This window comes from Gracilinanus agilis, chromosome 1, assembly GCF_016433145.1.
Source record: "Gracilinanus agilis isolate LMUSP501 chromosome 1, AgileGrace, whole genome shotgun sequence".
NCBI lineage: Eukaryota > Metazoa > Chordata > Mammalia > Didelphimorphia > Didelphidae > Gracilinanus > Gracilinanus agilis.
This window is the reverse complement of record NC_058130.1, coordinates 268635968-268663844: the sequence shown is the minus strand read 5'-3', so window position 1 is coordinate 268663844 and position 27877 is coordinate 268635968. Positions and strand designations below refer to the sequence as shown.

Here is a 27877-nt window from a genome sequence, read left to right as displayed (position 1 = left end):
GAAGCCTGGGTGCGGTGGGCGGAGGAAGTATGCTATTTTCGCTTCCGGTTTTTCAGAGACTCTTCTGTTTCTTCCTGCTTAGACCTTTTGTAGCTGAAAAAATGAATCGATTCTTCGGCAAAGCAAAGCCCAAGGCTCCACCACCCAGCCTGACAGACTGTATAGGCACGGTGAGTTAGCATTGTACCAGGCCGAGTGGGACCCCTTCGACCTCCGCTGTCTTCTTTCATCCTCCTGGGACCCCCTGTCCACTCACCCCTCGGGACTCCGGGGGCGATTCTGCTCGAGAGCTTGGGGGGAAATGAAGTCCAATGAGGAGGTGCAGAGCTGCCCCATCCCCAGAACCCCTGGGGCGAATCTGCCCAGGGAGCGGTGTTGGGGGTGGGGGGAAGGAGAAGCAGGGCTGACATCGTCCCCCTTATCTGGGACCCCTTAGGCAACTCTGCCCCTAATCTGAACTAGGGGTCCGGCAAGGAGGAAGGAGGAGTGGGGCATTCTACACCTTATCTACTCACCGAAGAAAGGCTTGGAGGTGGTGACCAGAAAGAAGGAGAGAGCGGGGCAGGGGGATGGAGAGAAAGAAAAGAACCTTTCTTGGGAAGTTGGTAGAGATATCGTCCCACACTTTACTCCAAGGGCAACTTCTCCTTTCGTGTGGAAGAAGATCGGTAATAGAAGTGTCCAAGGCACCACCAGCCTCTTTTGGGGGGCAGAAACTCGACTTCGTTCTTTCTAGAATCTAGAACCATCTGTGTAGAATCCTATGACAATCATAGCCCACAATAATACACATCTAGTTGTGTGGAGCTTTAAAGGCTTGTCAAGCCTTTTATGCATGTTTTCTCATTTGATTCTCACAACAAACCTGAGGAGTAGGTATTATTATCATTCTTATTTGTAGTTGAGGAAGAAAACTGAGGCTGAGAAAAGGTTAAGTGATTTGCCCCAAGGGTCACAACAAATGATCAGATCCTGATATCTTAGATCCTGGTTTTCTTGGCATCAAGGCCAGCTCTCTGTCCGGGGCCATACTGATTCTCTGCTGCTGCCACGTTTTTAAGTTCTCTGAGGGCAAGAATTATGTCTGTTTTCATCATTGGATCCCAGGATCTTAATCAGAGGTTTTTCCAAATGTGTGTGACCCACAACATTCACAATTAAGATTTAATTAGAAAATACTTAATAAAATAATTCAAAATAAAATTAAAAAAATGTTGTAAGTGAATTAAATGACAAATAAAATAAACCTTGTATAATGTCGAGGAAACTGAGGCAGATAGGTTAAGTGACTTTCCCTAGGGGTTATAAGACTAAGAAAGTTGTTTTATTTTGTTTTTTTTATCTTCTGTCTTAGAATACATAAAATATCAGTTCCAAAGCAAAAGAGTGGTAAGAGCTAAGTAATTGGAATTAGATGACTTGCTCAGGGACATCTAGAAATAATCTCAGGTCACATTTCAAACCAAGTCCTTCTCACTCCAAGCTTGGCACTCTATTTACTGAGCCACCTATCTGCCCAAGAAAGTGGCTTAAGATTGGATTGGAACTGGTTTTGCTGACTCCAGGAACAAAACTGGCTACTTAACAGGCACTTGGAGTCTAAAGCAGGAGTTCTTAACTTGGGGTCCATGGATCGCCTTTCAATAAACATTTATTAGTCAACAAACATATATTAAATGACTTAAGATGCGCTAGGCACATACTAATCACTGGGGATGCAAATCGGAAAAAAGAAAGACAGTTGGTACCCCCAGGGAGCTTACAATATTTAATTTAACAGGATTTAATTCTAGTGCTCTGACTTCAGATATAATGCTTATTCTGCTAGGCCATATTAATGACAGTTTTGTTGTTTTTGTGCAAAGCACTGGTTTCTTCAGTGTAGGGAACTCTCAGTGTGGATCAGCAACTGTTCTGCCATTTACAGTCTTAGAGAGTTGCCAGGTACACCAAGCAGTCAAATGATATATCTAGGGTCACATTAAGTATCAGGTATCAGGTGAGACTTAGATCTAGGTCTCCCTGACCTTGAGGCTCGCCCCTTACCCATCATACTGATTATCTGCTGCTACTATGTTGTAAGTTGTAAGGGCAAGAATTGTTTCTGTTTTCATTATTAAATGCCTGGGTTTAATGAAGAGGTGTCAAATATATGTGGCCCACATTCCCAATGAAAATATAATTAGGAAATCTCTAACAAAATCAATACAAATACAATAAAACAAACATAATATTAACATGTGCTTTTTAAAGTCAATATGCAGCTCATTAGGTTTCTATTTGAGTTTGACACCACTGGTCTTTTATAGTATTCTACATATACTTCCATAGATTTGTGATCCCATCAGTTTGGATGGATATTACCTTCAGCAGTTCTCAACCTAGCCATACCCATAGGATGACTATGAGACTTTTGTCCATGTCTTTATATATATCCTCCACAGTGTGGATTGCATATTTAAATTAATAAATGGTTTGTTGAAATAACGAGGGTTAGTTATTGTACTCAGGAGAAAACATACTTTCTTTCATCCATAATGATAACTCCTTAGAGTTTTATATAATTTTACATATATTATTTTCATTTTTCACATGTTCATAGATTAAGCACTATAAGAGATCTCAGAGATCATCTAGTCTAAATCTCTTGTTTGGCACATGTGAAAAGTGATGTTTTAAGAGACTTGCATAGTTACACATCCTGATTTGAACCTAGGGCCCTCCTGAATTTGACTCCAAATTCAGTACTCTTCACATTATATCTTACTACCTTCACAATAAACCTGTAGAAGTATACAGGGAAGAGATTTTTATTCTTTTTTGCTCCCCACAAGTGAGGAAATTGAATCTTAGAAAGATGAAGTGATTGAACTAAAGTTACCTGTCCAGAAAAAGCATGGTGAGTCCCAGAACCTAGGTTTTCTGACTCTTGTCCATCATCTTTTTTTTTTTTTTTACCCTTAACTTCTGTCTATTGGTTCATAGGTGGAAGATTGGTAAGGGTGGGCAATGGGGGTCAAGTGACTTGCCCAGTGTCACACAGCTGGGAAGTGTCTGAGGCCAGATTTGAACCTAGGACCTTCCGTCTCTAGGCCTGGCTCTCAATCCACTGAGCTACCCAGCTGCCCCCCATCATCTTTTACAATATAGTACATTACCATTCATCATTCTAAGATGTGAAAATTGTACCACATTGTGTTCCTTGAGAACCTCCACTAAAGCCCTACTCTCTGATGCCTTTTTATAATGAGATAACCCTAGATTATTGAAAATGATCAACCAAATTTAAGTTTTTTCAGTTCCTATCAAGCTAGAAATACTTTAGCTATGGGCCCAATACTAGACGGAATGTCTGTTATGCCAGTATGAGCCTAAATTCACAAAAAAACCAACTACTAAGCTTTAAAGAGTTTCACTGAACTTCAATCTGAATATGAGTTAATAGTATGATAAGGAACCCTAGGCTTCATTGAGAGGCCTCCTGTAGAGAACAGGGAAGTGATAGTACCTGTGTACTTTTCCTTGGTCAAATCATATTAGGAATATTATATTTGGTTTTGAATGCCTCATTTTAGAAGAGATGTTGAAAATCTGGAGGGTTCCTGGAGTAGCATGCATGATGAGAATGATAAAGAGCCATGAAATCATTCTATATTAAGATTAATTGAAGGGGGCATCAGAGTAGCTCAGTGGTTGAGAGCCAGGCCTAGAAAGAAAAGGTCCTTGGTTCAAATGTGACCTGAAACACTTCCTAGCTGTGTGACCCTGGGCAAGTCACTTCACCCCCATTTTACCACTCTTTTGCCTTGGAAACAATGATTCTAAAGCAGAAGGTAAGGGTTTTTTTTTGTTTTGTTTTTTTTTAAGATTAATTGAAGAAATCACCAGAAGGAGAGGAGTTTTAGGGGAATGTGATAACTGTCTACAATTAGTCTCATAGGGAAGAAAGTTTAAGATTGTTATGCTTGCCCTCAGGGTAGAATTAGAAGTCCTGTAAGTCAGACAAAGAGGCAGATTTTCTGGAGGTCAGGAAAATCTTCCCTACGTTTCAAACTGTCCAAAAGAAAAATGGGTTGCCACAGATGGTAGCAGTCACTGGTTATGGGATGTTATTGAAGGGATTCTTTTCCAGATATGAGTTTTAGGGGATATCTTCTGATGTCTCTTCTAATATTGAGATTCTCTATTGCAATATATGACAGTAGAGGAATGAGCCACATGTCAAATAAAACAGGAATCTTTGAAATATCGAGAAATACTTCATTTGCATGGCTTTTCCATAAATATTAATTAATTAGACTAGATGACCTTTTTGTGGTCCTTGAATACCTTGATTCTAGGGGAGGGGTAGAGTATCAGAATAGTGAATGGCAGCTTCATAATTTAACCAGATTATCAATGGTTCCCTAGAAGTAGTGGCAAGGACACTGGACTGGGAAGCAAAAAGCCTAGGTAATAGCAACAGTTACTTCCTATTCAGTATGGCCTCAGACTAGTCACTTATAAAATGTAAATAATAAGATGGGTCTGCCTATCTCACAGAGTAATGAGGATTAAGTGAGTCACATATGGACAAGCCCAAGGGGCTGTACAAATGTAAGGTGGTATTATTACCATTCCCTACTATATGTGTATGCTTTCATTTTCTCGCCCTTTCTCCTTTCTCTTTTCCTTGTCCCCTCTTCCCCATGCCCCATGTATGTCTATTACATAATTATGTATTACATTGAAATAACTTCTTTCTTTTTCCTTCTAAAGGTTGATAGCAGGGCAGAATCAATTGACAAGAAGATTTCAAGACTTGATTCCGAGCTAGTAAAATATAAAGATCAGATAAAAAAGATGAGAGAAGGACCTGCAAAGGTAAGATGGAATATGCCTTAGAAGTTGCAAAATTTTTAAATGCCTGAGTGGCTTAAATGCCTAGGTACATCCCCTCCCCCCTCCTCCTCTCAGCATTTTAATAAATGCTATTGAGAGTTACAATAGAAACTCTATAAAGAGGACACAATTCAACAAACATTTATTGTCTTGAATACTTATTAGGTGTAAGTCAATCTCTGTCTGCTAGTTTCATTGACTTCCTTTAAGTCCCAACTAAAATCCCATCTTCTACAGGAAACCTTTCCCCTCTTTAATTCTAGTCCCTTTCTCCCTCATAATTATTTCCTGTTTATCCCCCATACAGTTTGTTGGTACATATTTGTTTGCTTGTTGTCTCTACTATTAATTAGTGTATTTCCCTCTCAATTATTTCCTATTTGTCCTGCATATGGCTGATGGTATATATTTGTTTGCTTGTTTTCTCCCTCATTAGACTGAGTTCCTTGCCTTTCACAGAGTAGGCACTTAAATATTTATTGACTGACATCTTAAATTCAGCATGTCTAAAACTGAATTCTTTACCTTGGTTCCTAAACCCTCCTTTCCACCAGACTTCTTTTTTTTCTGTTAAAGACACTACTGTCCTTCTAGTATCTCAGCTTCATCAACTCCAAGTTATCCTTGATGCCTCATTCTCCTTCATCACACATATCAATAGTCAGTAAACATTTATTAAACACCTACATTATTCCAGGCACTGGATACAAATACAAAAAGGAAATATAGTTCCTCAAGAAGCTTACAATCTAATCAGGGAATATAATACACAAAAGGAAGCTAAAAGGTAATAGGGAGAAGATACCCAACTTGGAGCATGGTAGAGTTGAAAAATAGTACAGCCAGATGGGAAATGTGGAGATGTCTCAGCTGAGCTCTTTCTATAAATGGAGGTTTGAGGTTTGGGCCCCTCTCTCTAATCAGAGAGACAGAAGGTAGGGATGAGGTGAAGAACCAAGGCTGGTGAGGTCTTGCAGGATGATAAGGTTGTTTCAATAATGAGCTCCCTGGAAGGTGGGGGAGAAATCAGTAGAGAAGTCCTAAAGGAGTACATCAAGTGAAAGATGAAGAGAAGTGAATATTAGCTGCCACATTTTGCCATTTCTACTATTACAACTTCTCTCAAATCTGACCCATTCTTTCCACTTATACAGCTACCACCTTAGTTCAAGTCTCTGACCTACATTATTGAAATGTCCTCCTAATAGGTTTCCTTTCTTAAATCTTCCACTCTATCTTCCCTAAGCTGCCAAAGTAGTTTTCCTTATATATGACTCTATGTGACCCTTCTATTCTGTTAATTCCTTTGGCTTTCTCTTGCTTCTGGGATAAAATATAACCTCTGATTCAGTTTGTACCTGACCCCAAACCTCTCTTTCCATCTTCATTGGACCTTATTACCCATCTTGTACTCAATCTTTGACCTAGCCAAATCATATTTCTCATGTATAACCAGTCAATTCCTGGTATCTTTTATCATACAGGCTTAAGGTGCATTCTCCCTGCAATTGCCTCAAAGGCCCTTTCTTTAGGACCCAGCTCAAGCCGATTTTCCCCAAGACTTACTTCCTCCCTCAAACACAAGAATCTTTCTTCCCATACTACATTGCTTTTTCTTTTTTAAACCCTTAACTTCTGTGTATTGGCTCATAGGTAGAAGAGTGGTAAGGGTGGGCATTGGGGGTCAAGTGACTTTCCCAGGGTCACACAGCTGGGAAGTGTCTGAGGCTTATAAATATGAAAAATAATTATGACTGAAATAATAATATAAATTAGTATTTTAATTAAAGCCATGCTGATAGATAAAGTTATTAGACCACTCGCTTGTAAGAATTCAAAACCGCCGCCCTCGCCATTATTGTCTCCTGTCTCCTCCCGAGTCTGCTGGCCAAGAGGCCACTCCCCTCCTAACCCAGGAGATTTAAACTGTTCTGTGTGGAGACATAGGCGTCCCCACGCCCAAAGAACCGGAAACGGAAACCCGTTGGACCATGGGAAATGTAGTCTGATAATTTCCATGTGTCCATAGAAAATATATATACTTTTAGATAGCATCTCGCAAATTTCACCTTTACAGGTTGGATCTGAACCTAGGACCTCCCCTGTCTCTAGGCCTGACTCTCAATCCACTGAGCTACCCAGTTGCCCCACTACATTGCTTTTTAACTACTTTGTATATATCTGTGTGTGTTAGCTTTATATTTTAATACTTAAAATATACTTTGTATGCATCCTTCTCCCTTTGAGTATAAGATCCTATCGAGTAGGAGTTGTTTCATTCTTTGTTCATATGTCCCCAGTGCTTAGCACTGCGCTTTGTATATAGTAGCCCCTTAATAACATATTAACAATCCTCCTGAGAGAAGGGACAGATAGGCCAGGGATTCTGCCCAGTAGAAAGAGAGCCTTGTGGGGGGGCAGCAAGGTGACTCAGTGGATTGAGAGTCAGGCCTAGAGACTGGGTCCTGGGTTCAAAGCTGGCCTCAGATATTGTCTAGCTTGTGTGACCCTGGGCAAGTCACTTAACACCCATTGCTTAGCCTTTACCTCTCTACTGCCTTGCAACCAATATATAGTATTGATGCTATGGCAGAAGGTAAGGGTTTTAAAAAAGAGAGACAGACAGACAGACTACATGACTGAAACTGGGGTTTTATATAATTCACCTGGGTTTATTTTCAGCTTTTTAAAATTCAAGTGTAATTTTCTTTTTGCTTTCAGAATATGGTAAAACAGAAAGCCTTGAGAGTGTTAAAGCAGAAAAGAATGTAAGTTGTCATAATTTCCCTATTGTTTTATATAAAGAAAAATACTTTCCATCTTTATATTTTCACTAATATTTTATAAGCATTCTCAATTTAATAAGTATTTACATATATAATTATGTGAGGGAAGTCACTTTATTACCTTACTGAGTTTCCTCATTCATAAAATGAAGGACTTGGAGTAGACAATCTTCTGAGGTTCCTTTTTGCTTTAAACTTTGTGTCTCTGTGACTTGTTTTTCTTTTCTCTGCAGGCATTATAAAGTGCAGAAAGTTAAGTGTCTCAATAGTTTTTGCCATTCTCTACATTGTATAAATTTTTGTGAGGATTTTCTCCATTCCAACTGTATATTATAGATATAAAATTATGTGCCTTCCTTATTTTCAATGACATCAGCATTTGGGGCAGCCAGGTAGTACAGTGGGTAGTGTACCAGGCTTGGAATCAGAAAGACTCATCTTCGTGAGTTCAAATTTGGCCTTAGCCACTTACTAGCTGTGTAAACCCTGGACCAGTCACTTCACCTTGTTTGCCTCAGTTTCCTCATCTGTAAAATGAACTGGAGAAGGAAATAGCAAACCACTCCAATATCTTTGCCAAAATAAAAAAATCTTAAATGGGATCGTAAACAGTCAGAAAGACTGAAAAAATAACTGCACAACAATTTTTAATTATCTAGTTTGAATAGCTAATTCAATTTGTAAGAAAAAAAATTCTTCTTTCTCAAGTTCATGTTAGTGGACATCTTCTGTGCACTTCTATGCTATTTTATATACCAAAGAATAGAAATGAAGCAAAATGTAAAATTAGTATTACTTCTTATATTATTATTACATATTATATATGTATATATTTTTTTAAACCCTTACCTTCCATCTTAGAATTAATATTGTGTATTGGTTCCAAGGCAGAAGAGCAGTAAGGGCTTAGGCAGTGGAGGTTAAGTGACTTGTCCAGAGTCATACAGCTAGGAAGTGTCTGAGGCCAGATTTGAACCTAGGACCTCCCATTTCTAGGCCTGGCTCTCAATCCACCAAGCCACCCAGCTGCCCCTGTATAGTCTTATATTATTCTTATATTGCTTCTTGCCAATAAAATATAAATGTTTCAAGGATGGAATTGATATAAAGAATTAAATAAAGATTGAGGATTATAGTGTAGTGTTCATTTTTTCATATTGTCCTTTCTTCCTGTAATATAAGCACTAAAAACTACAAGAAGTTTATTTAGCTAATTGAATTTAAGTGTTTGGTAGTTCTAGTTAAAGTTAAGTGTTTTGTTCACAGTTTACATGCAGGTTGTATTCTATAAGTTCATATGTAAGTTGGTTGATTGAAACTCATGACACATTTCTAATAGACACAGTGCTATAAAGAGATATCACTGGATTCCAAGATAGCCTACATATATCTATATAATCCATAGCATAATTGAACTATGCTGTGAAACCTAACCATCTTTACATCTTTATTTCCATGAGAAAAATGTAGACTTAGGTTTTCCTTGGGAAAAGCATGAACTAAAGGCAGCATAGCATAGAACTATAATTGTCAATAAAGTGGTCCACAATTCCAAAGAAATAAAAAAAAATGGAAAAGGACCTACTTGTACAAAAATATTTATAGCTATTCTTTGTAGTGGCAAAGAATTGGAAACTAAAAGAATGTCCCTTAATTGGGGAATGGCTGAACAAATTGTGGTATATAATGGTGACAGAATACTTTTGTGCTGTAAGGAATGATGACCAGGATGATTTCAGAAAGAGTTGGAAAGATCTTTATGGACTGATGCAGAGTGAAATAAGCAGAACCAGGAAAACATTGTATACAGTAACAGCAATATTGTGAAATGATCAACTGTGAAAACTTAGCTACTCTCAGCAATACAATGATCCAGCACAGTTCCGAGGGATTTAGGACAAAGAATGCTCTCCACCTCCAGAGAAAGAACTGTTGAAGTCAGAATGCAAATGAAAGCATATGACTTTTCAGTCGTTTATTTGAGTTTATATTTTGGGGTTTTGATTTTATAAGATTACTCACTTCACTTACAGAAATGAACAATATAGAAATATGTTCTACCTAATAATACATATATAACTCAGATTGAATTGCTTGCCAGCACTAGGATGGGGGATGGAAAGGAGAGAGACAATTTGGATCATATAACTTCAGAAAACTTATGTGAATATTTGTTATTACATATAATTAGTTTAAAAAAAAAAAAGAATGTGGTCCAAGGACCCCTGAGTCCCCTTCAGAGAATTTATGAGGACAACATTTTTCATAATAATAGGAAACTATAATAATAAAGGCATTTAAAATTTTAATACAGTAAATATTGCAAAACTGCAACCTAAAGTAGGGGCAGCTGGGCTAGCTCAGTGGATTGAGAGCCAGGCCTAGAGACGAAAGGTCCTAGGTTCAAATCCGGGCTCAGACACTTTCCAGCTGGGTGACCCTGAGCGACCCATTGCCTACTGGTTGTGGCCCTATGCTCCTAGAATGGAGTTAATTAATAAATTAATTAATAAAAAAAAATTGATAGATATGACCCATATACAAAAAAGCTTTTTCAGGTATTCAGTAATTTTTTTTAAGTATAAAGGAATTCTGTGACCAAAAAGTTTGAAAACTACCAACATACAGAGTAAATTATCAGGCCCAGGAAATCTTAGGTTCAGATCATCTCTCTGCCACTACTAGTTATATGGTCATGGGCAGCCAAGTCACTTAAACTTAGCCTCTCTGAGACTCAATTTCCTTATAGGCATAATAATAATTGATAATAATAACCTATCTCATAGTATGTGAGACTTAGATAATGTATTTTTGTATTTTAAACACTTTGTAACTTTAAAACAATATATAAACTATAAAAATTTTCATTATTTTTACTTGTTATCCATTAGACCCTCAAAAAAATTTCCAGTGCCAAATTCCCCCTCAGGTTATAACACAACAGGGACTCTCCTTCTCTCTCCCCTTATCCTTATCCAGCTTAGCTGCTAAAGGAGCTCTTGTAAGAGGGGGAAAGGACTTAAATGGTAAAAAGTACCTAGAGGGGCAACAAAGAACCATAGTGGATAGAGCATAAGAAGACCCAAGTTTTTAAATCTGACCTCTAACATTTACTAGCAGTGGTGACCTGGGGCAAGTCACATAACTTCTGTTTGCCTCAGTTTCCTCATCTGTAAAATGGGGATCATACTAGCACCTACCTTCCAGGGTTATTGTGAAAATCAAATGAAATACTAATTGTTAAATAATTTTGTAAAGTGCCTGGTATATAGTAGGCACTATAAAAATGTTAGTTATCATAAATTATTGCTATTAGAATAAGGATTAATGGAAATAACTAGGGACATTTAGTAGTTGGAAGTGTGTTTCAAATACTTTCTAGGGAGGGAAGGTGCTCCATGGATGAAAGAAGTAGAGAATAAGAAAAGATCCTAAAGCAGTTGTTTCCACTGGATATGAGAGAGGTGGGATAAGGTCTTAAAGCCAGGTGGAAAGGCAAAGCAGGGGTCTTTGAGGGCATTGCTTTTCTCAGACAACAGTTGCAGAAAGAGAAGAAGTTTCCTTAAGATTGGGGGTAGGAGCAGAGAGAAGTAAGATTGAACTCTGTGATACAGGTTGAATCTATATAGATTATGAATTTGATGAATTGATTTGATGATTTGACATGTCTGACAGACAAGATCCCTTTCCCCTTGTGAGAATTAGGCATAGCAGACTTTGCTAAATCTTTGGAAATAAGCAGACAACCTGGTAATTTCTGTTTCCAGCTTTGATAATGGCTGCTAAAATAGCAATGATAATAATAATATACAGTATGATAATTAATAGTGACTTTTTTCTTCTGGACCTCAATATTGACTCATGTTTAACATTCTTCCTTGACTGTAAATAGGTATGAACAACAACGGGACAATCTTTCACAACAGTCTTTTAATATGGAACAAGCAAATTATACTATCCAGTCACTGAAAGACACTAAAACAACGGTAATTAATAAGATCGTGTTTTAAAAATTTTTTAATCTAGATGAACCATCACATGTACTTAAAACTTTTTACTTTTCTAGGTGGATGCTATGAAATTAGGTGTTAAAGAAATGAAGAAAGCATACAAGCAAGTTAAAATTGACCAAATAGAGGTGAGATTGTACTATTTTTTTTTTGGTCAGAACAGTCCAAAGAGGTGTTAACTCTTATATTTTTGGTAATGACACTGTTAAATCACTAAAATAGAATTTTCTTTCAGAGAGAATGAAGGAATTATATTAACTTGAATTACTTTCAATTACTTTTCAATTGAATTACAATTCAATAACTTTTTTCAATTAAGAGTTCAGTTTTCAACTTCATAGTCTAAGCAGCTGTCTATAAAAGAAGAGCAGTGTGCTCTTGACATGGAAGGAGTTGAGATTTCTTTTCTGGAACTATAGAAATTTGTCAGTGTTTTTTGTCTGTGTTATCTATAATAGGAAGGTTTTAAAGATGGTAAGAACAGTATCACCCTAGACCAGTGATGGTGAACCTTTTAGAGACTGAGTACCCAAAGTGCTGCATATGAGCTGCCCCTTTACCCCAGACAGGGAGGAGGTGCTCCCATTGGGCTGCTGGGCAGAGGGGTGGGCTGTGTAAGAAAGGTCCTCAGGCATATGTGAAGAGGGGGAAGAGAGCAGCCCTCTCTGGTACATGTACCATAGGTTCACCAACATGGACAGCCCTAGACTCTGGGTGCTGAATCCACAGAAGGACTGTCTGTCTTACCATGTCAATTTTCAGGAATGAGAGCATTCACTCTTTATTTTTTCTCTGCTTTTGTTTTTAAGTTTTACATATTCCCTCTACTTTTTCCAAGAATAACTCTTTAAGCTGCTCCCCAGAAACCTACCATCTCCACAAGAACTCTTTATATAGTTTTATATTTTATACATAAGCATAGTTTCTTTTTCTGTTTGTTTTTATTTAATAATTTTTAAAATTATTCCAAATTTAACAAAACAATCATTTCCATATACAAAGAAAAAAGATAGTACACAAATGAAATCATAGTTCTTCTATATATTTAATTTACTTCACGTCAACATAATAAATCCCATCCACAAGTGTCCTAGTCCATCTCCACTCTCCCAGCATCACAGAACATATTGTCAAGGAGACCAACATGTATATATGAATAAATTTTTCTTGTTTCTTTTTTCTATTCACCTTCTAGAGGTAATATTCACAATTTATTCTTCCAGCATTAATTCTCTGGTTATGTATAATGTTCTCCTGGTTCCACTCATTTCATTGTTTATTATCTCATGTAGTTCTTTCCAAGTTTAAAAAAATCAGTCTGCTCATCGTTTCTTTTATCACAGTAGAATTCTATCAGTCATATACCATAATTTGAGGAATGCCTCAATTGATGGGAATACTTAGTTTCCATTTCTTTGCCACCACAAAGAGAGCTGCTATAAATATTTTAGAACATATGGATTCTTTTCTTTTTCTGATCTTTTTAGGAAACAGGCCCAATAATGATATTGCTGGGTCTAGGGGTATATACCCAGTTTTATAATTCTGGGTATAATTACAATTTGTTCTCCAAAATAGTTGGATCAGTTCACACAGTAAGCATAGTTTCTTATGACACAGGTTGAGATAAGGGAAAGACTTGTTGAAGAAATAGCCTTCTCTATACAAATACTTTAATAAAATCGAGTGGATTCAAATAAAGTTAATACTTGCTAAGTGTTTTAGGTATAACCATGTCTTCATAAGGAAAGTGAAGCCTTTTGGTCCTCCTGACTGGTATGTTTATCCCTTGATAACAAATGTCCACTGTTTCTGTCCCATCAGTTTACAGATTTGTCTGCCTGCCTACCTCATTTCCTTCTTCCTGTATCATCCACCTGCTTCCCTGCTGTCTTCTGCTCATATTTTTGCTTGCCTCTATCTAAATATTTCTCTGATCCTGTCACTTGTTTCACCTGGTTTTTCTGCTTTCTCTTACTCTTTTGCTATGAATCTCATTCTCTTTGTTCTACTTTGTGTGTATTGTTTTGTGTTCTATTGCTAATTATTGTTACTTTTCCTAAACTTTCATTCTTCTAACACAACTTCTATTACTTCTTTTGACTTTCTTTTATATATTTCCTTTTCTTTTTCTTATACATGTTTAACTCATTCATTTGAGACTCTCCATATTTTAGTGTTGTTCAGTTGTTTTCAGTCATGTCCAACTCTTTGTGACCCCATTTGGTGTTTTCTTGGCAAAGATACTATTAAAAAGAAATAAAAGAGTTGACATATTTTTCTATCTCCTATCTCCCTGTCAATCTTCCTTCTAGATATTTGAGGATGGATGGTATGTAGATCTTAGAGATAGTATAAATGAAGGAGGGATCAGGTGCCCAAGGCCTAAGCCAACTATACAGTTCCTCTCACAATAGTTATTGATGTAATCTATCCCTCTTGGTGGTTAAGCCTATCAGTGGCTTCCTTCTAACAGTTGCCCAGATTGGGACCCTTGAGAGATTAGGTAGATGGTTAACCTCACTAGGCCCAACCTGAGATTGGATTAGTTGTTAATAGGCTATTGATTGGCTATTGGAAATTTGTTATCTTGTTATCTGACTGCATATTGATTCTCCCCTTCCCAAGGGCTGTGATAGAATAACTGCTCAGGAAAGATACTTGTTGATAAATCACTGTATTAACTCTTACTGGGGAAAGGAAAACAAGGTAATAGGTTTGATGATATGGGAACCCTATTGCTATTGTTTGGCTACTAAGCTAATCATTGATCAGGGCTGGAGATTGCTAGGCTGGTAGAGGCTGGAGGTCTTCACCTTCTCACTAACTCTGACCTGACCTGGCCACAGCCACCCCAGAGATTAGGGAAGGCAGTTGATGTTGATATTGATGTTGATTGATATATTCTCTCAGCTCTACTACCAGTAATGTTGATGGATCACTAGCTCTCTCAGTCAGGTACAGGTTACATGTTCAGGCCTTCCTTCTTCCACCCTTCACCTCCCTCTGACCCAGTCCTTGCTCCAAGAGAAGTTTGCTCAAGTCTCAGCTCTGAGTTCTGAGACCCCAACTGTTGTTCCTTGGGGGTATTTGTAGGGTGGGCCCAACCGACTTTTGCCCCTGGATCACAGCATCTGGGAACATTCCAAATTCTCAGCTGCCATCCTTGTCAAGTTGGCATTCATCTTATCCCAGATAATGATTTTAACAGTACTGGATTAGTTTGTCATTTCCTATTCCAGCTCATTTTACACATGAGGAATTGAGGCATACCAGGGTTAAATGACTTGGTTTGGGTCACATGACTAGAAAGTACTTGAGGTCAGTTTTCTTTAAGCCAGGTATTGAATCCACACTGCTCCACCTACCTGCCCAGATTTTAGTATGCTTATTTATTTCTTTGTCTTGGCTTGCTTATCCCTCATTCCTTTTATGTTTTTTTTTCAGGTTTTTGCTACCTCTTTATATGAGTGTGTGTGGTGTGGGTATTATTTTATATATCTGCTTGTAGCTTCTTTCACCATAGTCTATTGTTGTTGGTATGTTTCCTAAATGTTTGGAGGGTCTCCTCTCTATCTCTTTGTATTGTTTTCTTTGTACAATCCTTTTCTTGTTTTTGGTCTTTGCCTACTTTGTTTCTCTTTGTTATGAACTGCCTCTATCTTATATTCTCTTTTTACCCCTCCTTTACTTTGATGTTAGCTAATTATTCTTTTTTAAGGGACTTATGATAGTGTACCTCTCAATAGACTGGTACTTAAAAATGCAGGAGTGTAGCTCTCTCTACTAATTTATCTTTTAAGTTTATGTATGTTATCCTTTTTTGAAGGTTTGCAAAAGCACACACATTTTGACTAGAATGAAGCTTTAAAAGACTTTGTATCACATCTCCAAAGCGATAAGCTGGCATCAGTTTCATACTTTGATAGTAATAAGCACTAGTGTTTGTGGGACTAGATCACCAGAATGGATAACTTAAGTGAAAACAGGAATAAGAAAGGGGTTTATAGTTACTCTGAAATAACGTAAAGATTGTGTGCCATTCTTTTAGGCATAACCTGTCTTTACTACTAAAAAACCTTCAGCAATTCTTAGTCTCTTGGACAGGTTAAAAATAGACCTCAGTACAGTAGTTGTCATATCTGTAATTTTCTTTGCTTACATCTGAGTTGGAGGCCAGATATAGAAAAGCTACACTATGTATAGTCTTTTTTTTTTTTTAAAGATATTTATTTTCCCAATTACATGTAATAACATTTTTCACAATACTTTTTCTGAAATTAAAAGATCCAAATTATCTCCTTCCTTTTCCTCCCCCTTCTCAGAGATGGTAGCAATTTGATCTGGGTTATACATGTATTATGGAAAACATACTTCCATATTGGTCACTGTTGTAAGAGAATACTAATATAAATCCAAAACTCCAAAATAAAAATATAAATGAACTAATGTGAAAAACAATTGCCCTGCATTCTGACTCCAACAGTTCTTTTTCTAGAGGTAGAGAGTATTCTTTGTCATAAGCCTTTCAGAATTGTCCCAGATGTTGTACTGCTGTTAGTAGCTGTCGTTCACAGTTTATCATTCCACAATATTGCTGTTATTGTGTACTGTGTTCTCCTGGTTCTGCTTATTTTGCTCTGCATCAGTTCATGTAGATCTTTCCTGTACTTTATCATCTTAAAGGGAATTTCAGTTTTACTCAGTTCTGGGCCTCGCTGCTGGCTCATGCCGGGGTGTGGGCCTTGTTGCACTGGGGCTTGAGACCTTGCTGTTGGCTTGCTGAGATGCTGCCTAAGCTGGCCTGCGCACTGCTCTCACCCCAGTGAGAAAGAACTATCCTGTCCATTTTAGAAGTTGTCTGGGACTAGAAAATTTTTTTCACTTTCTTTTTGTTGGTTCTGCCATTCTAGAACTAGTTTTTTAGCAATGATTTGAAAGTTATTTAGAGTGGAATTTGGGAAGCTCAGACAAATTCCTGCCTGCCATCTTGGCTTCACCTCCTTTTATTCAGTTCTAGACTTGAATGTTAAGAGAGCTAACAGCTTTGATAAACACTTGCAGATAACCAGATAAGGAGTAATTTGTATCCCCTCTCCCTTATCACTAATCCTATCCTGGACCTATTCTCATCTGTCCATCTAATATAGTAGTTCCTAATCTGGGAATTGTGGATAGCTTTCCAAGGAACTTCGAATTTTTGATAACTATATGCAATATAATGGATAACTATATACAATAAGTTTCCTTTGTAACCTTATTTTGTTTTTATTCATTTAAAAACATTTGATAAAGGATACAAGGAACAAAAAAGATTAAGAAGCCCTTATTCTTTGTCTTTTATCAGTGCTACCCAGTAGTTTTACCCTGACTCCTTTGCTCTCTGTAAGGAGTCTAACTTCCTACTGCCTCTGGTGGCAATGAGTTACTTTTTTGGTGATTATTCAGATCCTGCTTTCATCCATTAACTTAGATAATCAAGGGTTGCCAGCCCATGAGTTTACTTAATTTATATGTTTAATTTAAGCTTCCTCTTAAAATAAAGCTTGAGGAAGACACTTAAGTTTAGTTGAGAGAATTAGCATATTTACCCACATAATTCCTCCCATTTTAAGTAGTTCTTTGTTTCTAAAAGCAGGAGGGATTTATGTGAATAAAGCTCTTTGTTACTGTTGTTAAGTGATATTTCCAGCACTGTTAACTGTTCTTTAAGTGTTCTCTTCTTATTTACTACCCACACTTTCTTTGGGTCTTTCCTTCTCTCTGGTTTCCCATTTATTATTATTATTTTTTTAAACCCTTAACTTCTGTGCATTGGCTCCTAGGTGGAAGAGTGGTAAGGGTGGGCAATGGGGTCAAGTGACTTGCCCAGGGTCACACATCTGGGAAGTGTCTGAGGCTGAATTTGAACCTAGGACCTCCCTTCTCTAGGCCTGACTCTCAATCCACTGAACTTCCCAGCTGTCCCGTCTGGTTTCCCATTTAAACTTCTCTGAACAAGCTTTTAGAATAGCTCCTGCTAACAACCAAAGAACTCTCGGGTGGAAGAAAAATTTGTTCATTTTCTCAAAATTGAGGGGGAGAGGGTACAGAAAAAAAGTAATTTGTGAGTAAATACTTTTTTTTTAAAAAATCAATTTAGGATATACAAGACCAGTTAGAAGATATGATGGAAGATGCAAATGAAATCCAAGAGGCTCTGAGCCGGAGTTATGGAACTCCAGAGATTGATGAAGATGACTTAGAGGCAGGTAAGTAATGGAATCAGTTGTTTCTGGCCCTTTCTATTTAATGCTTGGGACTTCCAATTTCCCACAAGAAAAAGGCAGAAATTATGAGAGTATTCAAGGGAAAGATAATGTGAAACAGAAATGTCAGGAGTTTGAGTTATCTTTTCCTTAGCAGCTCTCTCATTAACTGAAACTCGTGAAAAATTAAGGAAGCAGGTGCCTCTGAGAACCAGCAAGGTTATTTTCATACATCTGCTTGGTTAGTCCTTTCCTGCCTTTTCTGGAGGGACAGACTTTCTTCATCCTGCCCCTATTTGTCTGTTCTTTTACCTTTCCTTCAGAATCAGTAAAATTGAAAGAAAGAAAAAAGAAATAATCTGGAAAGAGGCCAAGATGCCAACCTCAGGAATGTCAGGGGGATCCCTGCATTAGACATGTAGTAGGACATGGAGAAATTCTAGCACCTTTCAATTCTTTATTTCATGAAATGTTTTCCTTTTTTGTTTCTTTGGATTCCTTTGCCATTCTAATTCATATTTCATTCTTTCTTCTAAGCGATTTTCCATGATCTTTTTTTCCCCCAACCTTTATTCAAAACATTGTTACCATGTGGAGGCATTGAATAATGGAAGGAATGTGGCTCCTAAAGAAAGGAGAGACCTGGATTTGAATCTTAGTTTTACATTAGTTTTGTGACCCTGGGCAAGTCACTTAATCTCTCCAGGCTTCAGTTTCATCCCCTATAAAACTTGTATTACCTGTTTCATAGAGCTATGAGAGGAAAATATTTTATAAAATTCAAAGCACTTTGAAAATATGATTTATTATTCTTATTGCTTCTTTAACTGATAATTTTCCATTTTCTGCTGGGTTATTCCCCATATTTTCCGTTTGTCCTGATTGAACCCTGTTCTGTGACACCATTGTACCTCCTGAGTCTTCCATTCCTGGTGTGGTAATCCAACTCATTTTGCTACCAGTAAATATAAAACTACCTTTTGAGCTTGAATTTTATTTAATCTTATCTTAGCACTCCATTGTTTCAAGTCTTCTACTTTCACTTTTTAATTCTCTAAAACATAAATGAAGGAGAAGGTATTAAATTAATGCATTTAAAATTTTACAGTTAAGAAAATTGTTAACAGAATTTGTTGCTAAAGACAAGGGACCAATGCAAAGCTGAAGTTATAAGTAGGATTTTATTACCAAAATTCAATAGCACCTTTTTTTCTGAACAATTCAAAAACTGCCATAGAGGAAAAAAAGAAACCTTAGTAATTTTTTATTCTTTGGATTCACATCTAAATCATCTTCTAGAGAATAAGAATTGGTACTGCGAGGTATATGTTCTAGAAGCCCAGTCAATGTTTGTTCCATAGACTCCCATCCTTTTCAACCCTTCTTTTCAGAGACTGTGTGGAATGTGCTCTTTTAAAGTGTTTGACAATGAAACTTTATCATCCATTAGTCAACCTAGTACATACATAATAAATATTTGTTGTATTGAACTCATTTAATACTTACTATTTCATAGGTTCATAGATTTACAGACAGAAAAGGGACCCGAAAGTCATCCAATTTAAGACTAGACTATTTAATAAGGAAATAAGAAACAATTCACTTGGAAAAGTAACCATAATGCAAATATTCTTTCTAAAGTCATTTAATCAACAATGACATTAATTGAAACAGTACTACAATGATTACTTAGTTCTGTGGGAAACAGGTTATAAACATGAAATCCTTTTCGTTATCTAATTTCTCAAGTACATTTTTGTAGAAAATTGACTAGTTAATACAGAGTTCACTGGTTTTCTTTCAGAATTGGATGCACTGGGTGATGAACTATTAGCTGATGAAGACAGCTCTTACTTAGATGAGGCGGCATCTGCACCGGCAATTCCTGAAGGTGTTCCCAGTGATGCAAAAAACAAGGTAGGGAGGTTGTTTTTTTTTTGTTGTTGTTGTTGTTTTGGTTTTTAACTTGAAAATAAGATTTTATTCTTCATCTTTAGCCCTGAGAATGTGAAAGACAATTATGGGAGGCAGCTGGGTGGCTCAGTGGATTGAGAGCTAGGCCTAGAGATAGGAAGTCATGAATTTAAACCTGGCCTCAGACACTTCCTAGCTCTGTGACCCTGGGCAAGTCATTTAACCCCATTGCCTAGCCCTTACTAGTCTTCTGCCATGGAACCAATACACAGTATTGATTCTAGGACAGAAGTAAAGGATTGAAAAAAAAGAAGAGGCAATTATGAAGCTATCAGGGTGAGAAGACATGTTATAGTCTCTGTTCTTCTAAGCTCAGGTTCAGTTTAATTCAGTTTTCTTGCAGTGAAATAGAAATGTAGTACACCAATGATGCCATACTGATACAGAAGTTCTCCTATCCTATAAACATCTTAGGGATTGGATGGGTTGCAACTGAAGTCCCAAATCACTGAGATCACTGAGCTATTTGAATATTTGAGGAATATTATGAGAATAAAACACATGCCCTAAATCAGGGTATTGCATGGAACAAGCCTTGTTTTCTGTTCTTGGTGTTAATCATCTTTTCATCATTTGGTGTGTAACTCTTTGAAACAGAAAACCTTGCTAGTTGATTAATACACATATAATTCACTTTTTTCACTGAAGCTCTTAGAAGAACTCATCCCCTAACAGCTAAAGTCCAATAAAGGTGTGGAGGGTGTTCAAGGAAGACCGTCACTTTTGGTGTAGGGGCTTGCCAAGCCCTTTTCAGGGCTGTTCATTCGCCTTTGGGAGCCACCTTTCACACAGCTCTTGTCTGTGGTTCAAGAAACTGTTATGTGTCAGGCAGCCACACCCTGGTAAAATTGTCTCAGCAAATGAGCTAAACCAGGTTGAGAAGAACCAATAGGCCTCAAATTCATCAAGGAGTTAAGGAAATGTCTACTCTAAGCATGTAGAGGCTTCCCCCAGTGCAAAGGACTGATGAGAATACTTTGTTCCAGCAGCCATGAAAGTGGCTGAAGCAGTTGCTGTGAAACTCTTGGAGCTTGGTCAAATATCAAAGGTGCCATTGAAGATGCAGGCCATTGCATCCTTCCATTGGCCAATGGCTTTCATGGTCATGCTGTCTGACTTCCATGGTGCCACCATCACATCATACCATCAGGCACATAATTGATTCCTGTGTTGAGTCTTTCTGGGATTGGACTAGGTTGGAGGTCCACTAGATATTTAATTTACACAATTCCCCACCTCTGATTCTTTGGAAGATCAGCATATTAAGTCTCCCCACTCTCGGTTCTCTGGGAAATTAACATGTTGATCTCCCCAGTGAATCATTCAAAATATGGTGTCTATATATTTAAGATTTTCTTACCAGGATGCATAAGAGCACAAGAGATATTGTACATTTCATGGAGGGAATTACAACAGTTTGAATAATTTAAAGAAAGAGGAGAGAAAAGAAAAAAAATGATTGATAGGTACATTGACAAAGAGTTATTGGGAGCATTCACCTTTGTGGCATTAGTGTTTACAATCAAGATAAACGGAGGGCTCAACACCACCTCAGTTCAGTTCATTATTTCTAAAAGTTCACTCCAAATCTTGTAATGTTTGATTTTTGCAAGCATCCTTACAGTATCTTCTCTAGAAGACTTGCTTTCCTGGTCCAGGGTATTAGTGATTATCTTTTCCTAAAATTGCTTTATAAAGATCTTAGACTTTGGACTTTTAGGGTAATTACTCAATCCCTACTCAAGAGGATAGACATCAACTATAGAATTGACACAGGATATATGGTTAAGCTTTAAGTTAGATTCGTTGATTTTTTTTAAAAAAAGCATTAAATAATAATATGAACCAATTCTCCCAAAAACAAGAGAAGAGAGAATTAAATGTAAAAAATATTAAAATCATATATGTAGGTAAATGTAAGTGTAAATTAACAAGTCCTTGATTCACCATCAAGATCTAATTGAGTTTATATCCTACAAGTTTCCTGCCATTAGCCACTACTACATAAAGTTGCCATGCTAAAGAAGGGACAAAAGTCTGACAAAAAGAGATGATATGGTACTGGAACTCAGGACAGAGAATATAGATGGATATCTAGATCCAGGAAGTTATGTGCATATAGTTGGTAATTGAATCCACAAGGTACAATCCCTAGGAACATAAAAGTTGATGCTAACATTTTAGTTTGGGGGGGAAAAAAAAGAACTGTTTTTTTATCCAAGTTATGTTGCAATTTAAATTTGTCTTTTTTTTTTTTTTTTTTTTTTTAAACCCTTGTACTTTTCGGTGTATTGTCTCATAGGTGGAAGAGTGGTAAGGGTGGGCAATGGGGGTCAAGTGACTTGCCCAGGGTCACACAGCTGGGAAGTGGCTGAGGCTGGGTTTGAACCTAGGACCTCCTGTCTCTAGGCCTGACTCTCACTCCACTGAGCTACCCAGCTGCCCTGTCTTCTTTTCCATAATTGAAGTAATTGTATATGTTAGTTGCTCATTCTCCATTACTTCATCAAAGTCTGCCATATTTCTTTGAGTTCTTTATATTAGTTATTTCTTATGGCACATTAAAATTCCAGTACATTCACATATTACAGTTTATTTAACTCTTCCCTAGTTGGGTACACAGTGTTTCAAAATTTTTCCACTTTTAAATGTACAGTGTTGAATATTTTTAAAGGTAAGAGATTTTTTTCTTGTCAGTGCATTCCCTAGGGCATTAACCTAATAATGGAGTTACTGGATCAGTGAATAATTTTGTAACTTTTCTTGGGTCATGTTAAATTATTTTTCCAAAATCATTAGACCAACTCACAAATCCACCAGTAGTTCAGTTAGTTTCCCTATTTTCAAACATCCTACAAAATACTGCATTTTCCCAATTCTTATGTTTGCCACTTCAGTGGGTATGAGATTGGTATCTCAGGATATTGAATTAATAAGGAATTTTTTGATTTGCCATTTCTCTGCTTATTAGCTTTCTTGAGCATTCTGATTATTTTTCTCTTGAAAACTCACATTCTTTGACCACTTATCTATTGGAGAATGACTCTTAATATTATAGGTTTGTGTCAATTACTTATAGATTTTGGATGCTTAGGCCTTTCATCAGTCCCCGCCTCCATATTCAACTCCTTTTTTTTTCTCATTCCAACTGCAATTATTTGTCCAAAAACATCTTTTTATATAGTTGAAATAATTTAGCTTATTATATTGTCATATTTGCTTAGTCATAACTAGTTATAAATTTATCCATTTATCCATAGTTGGAGGTGGATCTTTCATTCTCTAATTTTTTAGTAGTGCGAATTTTTATGTTTTAGTACAAATAAGGTAGTAGATTACTATGCCATAAAAAACAACACATTAAGAATTCAAAAAATATTGGAAGGTTTGCATGAAATGATGTAAAATGAGTCTAGCATTATCAAAAGAATATATAAATTCAGATGTAAAACATCAGTTGATATTGGTACTAAGTTATAAAGTGCCTATCTGACAATTGGAAAACTATGAAATATAAGATTTCAGGTATGCTAAATCACATGTATTTTATATTTGGCTCCTTTACCCCTTTGGGATTTACTGCTGGGTTAATGTTCAACATCTGTTATTTTTGCTGCTCCTAGATGCTGTCCAGTTTCCTTCACAGTTCTTGTTTGATAAAAGACTTCTTGCCTTTGAATTTTGTATTCTTGGATTTATCAGAGACTAGATTATTTTATGCATTTCATTTGAAGTTTTGTCTGTTTATTTCTTTGGCATCTACTTCATTCAGTTTTTAATAATTACTGCCTTGTAATGTAATTTGGGATCCATTCCTGCTTTTAACTTTTTTACTAGATATTCTTGACCTTTTGTTTTTTTCACATGAATTTTTTATCTAATTTTATAAAGTGTAACCATAATAATTTGATTGGTATAGCATTAAATCTGTATTTTAGTTTGAGTAGTAAAGACATTTTTATTATGTTTTCCTGGCCTAGTCATGAACATTAACTATCTTCCCATTTTAGATTTTCCTTTATTTCTGGGAAAATTGTTTGGTAATTATATTTATTTAAATTTTGTTTGTCTTGGTAGGTTAATATCTAAATTAATGCATTTTGTTTTTATGTTAAATGATGTTCCACTTTCTAACACATCTCCCTGGTTTTGTTTAGTTAATACATAAATGCTAGTGATTTTGTGGATTTATTTTGCATCCTGCCATCTTAATTAAGCTATTGATTGTTCTGATTAGTTTTGTGGTGATTCTCTAGGGTTTCTAAGGAAAAAAATCTCTTCCATGTTTATATGTATTCATACATATACACATATATATACATACACAATACATATACACATATTTATCATATAAGCTTTTGCTTCCTATTACTCATTATTTCTTCCTTTAACTTCTTTTTCGGATCTGACTGCTACATCTAACTTTTTTAGTACTGTATTAAATAACAATAGTAATAATGGACATCCTTTACTCCTGATCTTAATAGGAAGAGTTTACTGTTTAGGTATTACCAAAAAATGCTAGCATTTGGTTTTATAGAAATACTTTTTATTATAGTAAGGGAAAGTTCTTCTGTTCCTATGTTCCTTAGTATTAACATAAAAGAGAACTGCTCATCAGTTTTTGACTGCAATTTTTTTTCTGCATCTATTGATAAAATTAGTTTGTTTTTAATTTACTTTGCTAATTATTTCCCAATATTGAATCATCTTTAATAAGTACAAATCCTTTACATGGGAACAGACTTAAGAGTTGGAAGGTATCAGCTTAGGTATCAGCTCCAATCCCCTCATTTTATAGATGAGGAAACAAGCCAGGAGATTTAAAATTATTTTCCTAAAGTCATACAAGTAATAAGTGGGAGAACCAGATTAGAACCCAGGTCTTTTTTACTTCAGATCAGTACCATGTCCACTATTTTCTGCCTCTCATTTTATAGCAGTCATTTATGTATACTGAAGAGTTATGGGATTTATTGAAATATAAATGAATTTCACACTGTATATTAAAAAGCTTTAGTTCATATTGAAGGATTTCAAGGCATTATCAGTAGAATTGAGGAGGGGACAGGGCATAGGAGGGACCGGAAATAATACTGAGAATTTAATTTTTCTTTTTTCCTAAAGGAGAGAGCTAAGGGGCATAGTGTCAAAAGGAACAATCATCAGTCTTCAAAGATACCTCCTTCTTCCCTTTTATATAGGATAAATTGGGGGAACTGGCCCAGCTATGTCTTCTAAATACCTAATTTTTTTTTTTTTATCTTTACCTTCCGTCTTAGAATCAATACTGTGTATTGGTTCTAAGGCAGAAGAGTGGCTAAGCAATGAGGGTCAAGTGACTTGCCCAGAGCACATAGCTAGGAAGTATCTGAGGCCAGATTTGAACCCAGGACTTCCTGTCTCTAGGCCCAGCTCTCAGACCACTGAGCTTCCTAGCTGCCCCCTACATACCTAATTCTTAATGGAGAGGAACTTGTATCCTGGCTTTTTCCAGGACCTAAAACTTCTACTTTTTGCCCTAGCGCAGTGATGGCAAACTTATAACATGCATGTCAGCACTGACATGTGTAGCCATTTTCGATGACATGAGGACACATTCTGGGGATGAAACATTTGCTGTAGTGTAGTGTAGACACTCTGCACTATAGATGACAATTCTACCTATATTAACTTACCTATTTTGGATTATTAAATACAGTTATATATTACAATTACACATTTTTGTTATTTAAACTATAAATATCGGGAAATAATGGTTTTTTTTCTTGAAGTGACACACCACCCCAGTTATGTTCAGTTTTTTGGTGAATTTTGACACACCACGCTCAAAATGTTGCCCATCACTGCCCTAGCTCATGGTTATCACAAACCCTTCTTCCTCCTGACTTTTTCCATATTCCAGTTTGGTATACAAGTTGAATCACTAGAATCCATACTTATTATTAATAGAAGTATTGCAATATGTCATTCATTCTCTACTACTTAAGTACTAAAGTAGTGTGTCCTATTTTAGATGAGTTAAGCCATGATGATTTAAGAGACCAAGAAAGGAATATGCTTCACTTGGGGGGAGTGAGGGAAAGTGTGAGAGATAGATGGACGGACAGAGACAGAGAGAGAGAATGTGTACATGAGTGTATGCATGTATGTATCTATTTGAATAAATAAGATATTAAAATAGAAGAATATCTCTTCTCAATTTTTTCTTCTCTTTTATACCATTTATACCCTCTTTTCCAACTATTTCTCTTCTGTTTTCCAGTTTTCTTCTTTTTTTCTTCCTCCCCCCCTTCTCTATTCTAGCTTTTCTCTATTTTCTTCTCTTTCCCTTCTGTGAATCCTTTTCTTGGTTCCTCATTACCTCATTTTTCCATTTCTCTTCATAAAACTTTCTCTGTTTCCCTCCTTAATGATTGTGGATTGCTTATTTTGCTTCATGAACTTTTGGAAGTGAGTTTTTTGCTGATTGGTCATAAATATTTTATATAATTTGAAAGCATGGCATTAAGAGATCTTTTTTCCCTCCACAGGATGGTGTGCTGGTGGATGAATTTGGACTGCCACAGATTCCAGCTACATAGAGCTATGTCTACAACAGTACATATGTATAATAAACAGAAATTAGGGAACCTGGGAAATATTTTGCCTTTCCAATTTCACCATAACAATTTGCATATTCTTGTACCTTTCCCTGAAAAGTTTAGTACACTAATTTTTTTTCATTTAGAGGATACATTCATTTAATAGGAAATTTCTTGTATAAGATTTAAAAATTCCTTCTGTCTTACAAAAGAAAACTTGTAAAATATTGGTGGTTGTATAGGACTTCTGTTTTCATTTATTTATATTTCTGAAATAAGTAAAACCAATGATATGTGACTTCTTTAAATTCTTTTAATTTCTTGATATCTTGATTTTTAAAATGATATATTTACAAGACCTACATCATTATCAAGATTATGAAACTATTTTGCACCATTCTTATAATTCTTATAGTTCATATATGCATACTATTGTGAAATCAGACATTAATTTAAAATAAGTCTTTAATTAAGATATAGATTTTGTTGTGTCTTCATGTCAGTGAATCATCACTATCTTCAGTATATAAATTGGTTCTCTTCTTATGCTTTTTTAAAAACTTGGATAAAGTTTTAATTCCGAAGTTTCTTCAGTATTACAGTTGAGTTGTAATCATTAATGAAATTATATCCAAACACTTAAATGTATTTATACTCAATAGATATTTTTCAAAAGGATATAGTTTAATAACATTTTCTTCTAACTAAAGGCCCCACTAAAAACCCAAACTTTGCCAATGATAAAGTGTCATAGACAGTAACAGATAGTAGAAAATGCACTGGATTGGGTGCCATAAGACTTGGATTCTAGGCCTGTGTCTACCACCTGACTTGATGACTTTGATTAGTTGTTCTTTTCTGAAACATGTGTCATAGCTTTCTTGCCTATCTTGCAGGGTTGTTGCAAAGATTAAATGAATTAATCTTTAGGGTTGTAGGCGTTAGAGTTGGAAAAATTCTTAGAAGATTTTCTAATCTAACTTCCTTATTTAACAGATGAGAAAATCAAGGCCTTGAGTAGTGAAATGATTTGCCCAAGGCCTCACAATATAGTAAGTAGGAGAACTGGTATTCAAATCTGAATCTTCTAAGCACAAATCCAGTGTTCTTTTAACTATATCATGCCACTTCATATATGTGTTCAATAATGTGGACATGCGCTTTGTAAAGTACTGTACAAGCATAATGTTTTTAACACATTCTAGGTGCTCAATAAATATTTGTTGAATAAATGTTGCTGATAGAATTGCATATGACATTCATCACTGAGGTATTAGTTACAGTTTTTACTATAGGGACCTCACCTTATGGTCTCTATCATATTGAGGCATTGCTTTAGTCTCATCTTTGCCAGCATTAGAGAGGGGGCAGCCAAAAAATAACATTTTAGTCTA

The 27877-nt window shown here is 36.2% G+C and overlaps 1 protein-coding gene across 1 annotated transcript; it reads left to right on the top strand.

The window, feature by feature from the left end:
- The first annotated feature begins 53 nt into the window (after positions 1-53).
- CHMP5 (charged multivesicular body protein 5) lies at positions 54-27734 on the top strand. Its single transcript, XM_044657567.1, has 8 exons — positions 54-170; positions 4759-4863; positions 7603-7649; positions 11560-11653; positions 11734-11805; positions 17820-17928; positions 19730-19842; positions 26433-27734. The coding sequence occupies exons 1-8, from the start codon at positions 102-104 to the stop codon at positions 26481-26483; spliced, it is 660 nt and encodes a 219-aa protein (XP_044513502.1). The 5' UTR covers positions 54-101; the 3' UTR covers positions 26484-27734.
- The last annotated feature ends 143 nt before the right edge of the window (positions 27735-27877 follow it).

Excerpts from the sequence above, each read along its gene's own strand:
- CHMP5 (XM_044657567.1), top strand. The coding sequence starts at position 102 with ATGAATCGATTCTTCGGCAAAGCAAAGCCCAAGGCTCCACCACCCAGC. Across the intron at positions 171-4,758 it reads TGACAGACTGTATAGGCACG|GTTGATAGCAGGGCAGAATC; the intron begins GTGAGTTAGCAT and ends TTCCTTCTAAAG. Across the intron at positions 4,864-7,602 it reads TGAGAGAAGGACCTGCAAAG|AATATGGTAAAACAGAAAGC; the intron begins GTAAGATGGAAT and ends TTTTGCTTTCAG.